This window comes from Primulina huaijiensis, chromosome 4 (assembly GCF_012295235.1).
Source record: "Primulina huaijiensis isolate GDHJ02 chromosome 4, ASM1229523v2, whole genome shotgun sequence".
Taxonomy (NCBI): domain Eukaryota; kingdom Viridiplantae; phylum Streptophyta; class Magnoliopsida; order Lamiales; family Gesneriaceae; genus Primulina; species Primulina huaijiensis.
The window spans coordinates 21,599,619-21,602,584 of record NC_133309.1 but is presented as its reverse complement, the minus strand read 5'-3'; the positions used below and the strand labels follow the sequence as shown (position 1 = coordinate 21,602,584).

Below are 2,966 nucleotides of genomic sequence, written 5' to 3'. Positions count from 1 at the left end.
CGGCCCGATACTAAGTGACAACTTGTCATGAGGGTTTGCACCTATTTTAGTTCCAATTAGTTGTGTTGTTAGCCATAAGTCCAAGATGGGGCAATGAGCATGTCTTACTGCTGCTACTGTCTCGTATCACATTCGAGATCAATTTTTTTATTTTTTGTCATTAGCGGTATCCTAACAGATATCAATCTTACCTATGAAGATATGAATTCCCTCTTTTACGACTCTTCAAACCAACCAGATCATACAACATAGCATCAACAATTCGACGTACGAGCACTTCCTAAGATGACACTCATTACAATACTTCTTTTACCATGCACCTTTAACCCAACAAAATCACAATTTTAATATTATATATTCTAATATATTTTAATAACTAAACTTTAAACATCAGATTAACATATTATGTGAATATCTATATACCAAACCAAAAAATATACTGTTTGACTACAAAATATATAAATTGTTTTCAATACAGTTTAAAAAATCCATTTTCTCAAAACAAAAGCCTAAAAAGAAATTGTTTTCAATACTGTTAGTCCCTTTTCATCGCACAGTTTACACGCCAACAATATTCAATGTCATATTAGCGATTTCCAGCATACATTATCACTTTCCGGCACCATGACATCACCTTAGCGGAGAGGAATAAAAATAAAACAAGAAACAACTTATTAGACTAAGATTAAACTTGTATCCATGGTTTACATGATTAGAAACGAAAAATGGTGCAAGGATGCAACGCCATTTTGGCGTGAGGAGATGGCCTAACCAGTTGGTTCTCATTCACATAGAGCAGCTAATTAGTTTCTTGTTCAAGCATGTCAATTTTTCTCACGGATTTGGGGCCGCAGGAAAAATCGGAAATGGGGCGGATTTGGTGATTTTTCAAATCCCCAAGAAAATCTGAGAGGGATATGAGAATGTTATCCTCGTCTCCGAACCCTTCTCGAGGTCTCCCGATAATAATATCACTACTAATAATAATAATAATAATTAATTTTCTTACTAATAAACAAAAAAAACTCAAATCCTTAACATTCAAATTTTGTTCACGATCCAACTCGTCACCTCATAATAATGTGATTTCATTTTTTTTTTATTAAAACCATGAATTATAAAAACTTGAATTTGTTAAGTAATAAATATTTATAAATATAATTATATTATTACCTCAATAATCTTCAAGTGAATTTGAAAATTTTTTTGGTTATAAATTAAACATATATTTGAAGCGATGATGAAAATAATGATTTAATTCAATTCAGATTGGGGATGATGATGTTAAATCTGGTTAATCTCGTTATCATTTTTAGATTATTTGATGCGATGATGAAGATTTGATGTCCACAAAGTCGTGATAAGAATTTTCAGACTAATCAGATATTGAGACCTGATACTAACCTACCCCCGCAAAAACGAAAAATCTCCGATTAGAGAAAACGGTCATTCTCATCCCCATCCCCATCCATATTCTTGTTAGGTTTAAAGGCAAGAAATTCATCACCATATCAATATGGACAAGATAAATAGCAATTTTTTGAATAAAAATGAGCAAATTCTTGATCAGCTCATACAAATTTACAAGAAATTGCACAAATAAGAAAAATAAAACATACATGAATCTATATAAATTAACCAATCTATTTTAATAGACGTACATTTATTACATTAAATAAGATTAATGCATATAATTGAGATAGTTTAAACCTCAGAGACAATTTCCATCACGCGTTAGAACTTCAATCTGCAGTAAAACCTAGAGCTTGTTGGCAGTGAAAAAACTCTCCCAGTTAGCTTGATAATCGGAATCAAGCGCCTGAAAATCGTCGTGCGACGGGGTCATAGAGTTCGATTCAACCCCAAGAAAACTGCAGGCAGATTTAAAATTATGATCAAGCTGTGGAGAATTTATTTGGCTATGGTACATATTTTCAAAAGCTTCATAGTTATCGAGTTTGACGGAATTCTCAGACATCTCCGGCGAAGGAGGACGAGAGTTAACGGGAGTTTGCAGTGGCTCCGCCTTAACCTCCGTAGGCTTTGGGAAAAACCCGTGTAGAACTTCTTGAAGCAAACCAGAATCAGACCTTTCGGTTCCAAAAAAATCCAAGCAATCAAGGTCGTCACGGCCGGAGAATCCGCCGCTGGTTGTTAGAGTCGAACCACTGAAACTGTTTTCTGAAATTTGAGTGGTTAAATTACAAGAAGATTCCAGGAAGGCATTTGAATATTCCGTCATTTGTTCTTGTAAAGGGACGTGTAAATTGGATGAATCTGGATTTTTTTTTGAGTTAAAATAGTCGCAAAACATAAGCATGTTCATAGGATCGCGGCTCCTCACATGGCCAGATCCATTGAAATGAAGAAAATCAGGGTTTCTCGAGGAAAACGATGAAAAAAACTTGCGAGGACCCATGTGATCTCCGACATAGGGATGAGATGACCTGACGGAGCTATACGGAAGGATGAGATTCTCCGGAGCGCCACAGTGTGCGGAAGAACTAGGGTACACAAAGTTCGTCCTCGCCTTCACGCCGCGCATGGCACGAGCCGCACAGTCGTAGGCGCAGGCTGCTTCCTCCGCCGTGTCGTAGGTGCCGAGCCAACGCCTTTCTTTGGACTGGGGGTCCCGTATCTCTGCTGCATAACGGCCCCACGGACGACGTCGTACGCCACGGTACCTAATGGTGACGCCGCCACCTGTGGTTGCTGTTTCCTTCAGGGCTCTTTTGTTGGCACCCGTGGAAGAGCTCCCCATGCTTCTCTTCGGCGCCAGGGCAGCTGGTGCAAGAAGTGGGTCGGGTTCCGGTATGTTGGCCGTGAGAGCGGCGGCGTTGAGCCTCCGCGAAGCTTCTTCCATAGTATGTATAACAAATTATCGGAGTGTATTGTAAAGAAGAAGGTGGTGAAAGCATGTTGTTCAAGGCATTTATAGTGAATTAATTAGAGAATACTCACTCGTG

The 2,966-nt window shown here is 38.3% G+C and overlaps 1 protein-coding gene across 1 annotated transcript; it reads right to left on the bottom strand.

Annotated features, from left to right (window-relative positions):
- Positions 1–1,647: 1,647 nt before the first annotated feature.
- On the bottom strand, positions 1,648–2,876 carry LOC140974751 (ethylene-responsive transcription factor ESR1-like). The gene has a single exon (XM_073438233.1). The coding sequence runs from the start codon at positions 2,861–2,863 to the stop codon at positions 1,760–1,762; it is 1,104 nt and encodes a 367-aa protein (XP_073294334.1). The 5' UTR covers positions 2,864–2,876; the 3' UTR covers positions 1,648–1,759.
- Between the last annotated feature and the right edge of the window lie 90 nt (positions 2,877–2,966).

Coding starts and splice junctions, on each gene's coding strand:
- LOC140974751 (XM_073438233.1), bottom strand. CDS start 2,863: ATGGAAGAAGCTTCGCGGAGGCTCAACGCCGCCGCTCTCACGGCCAAC.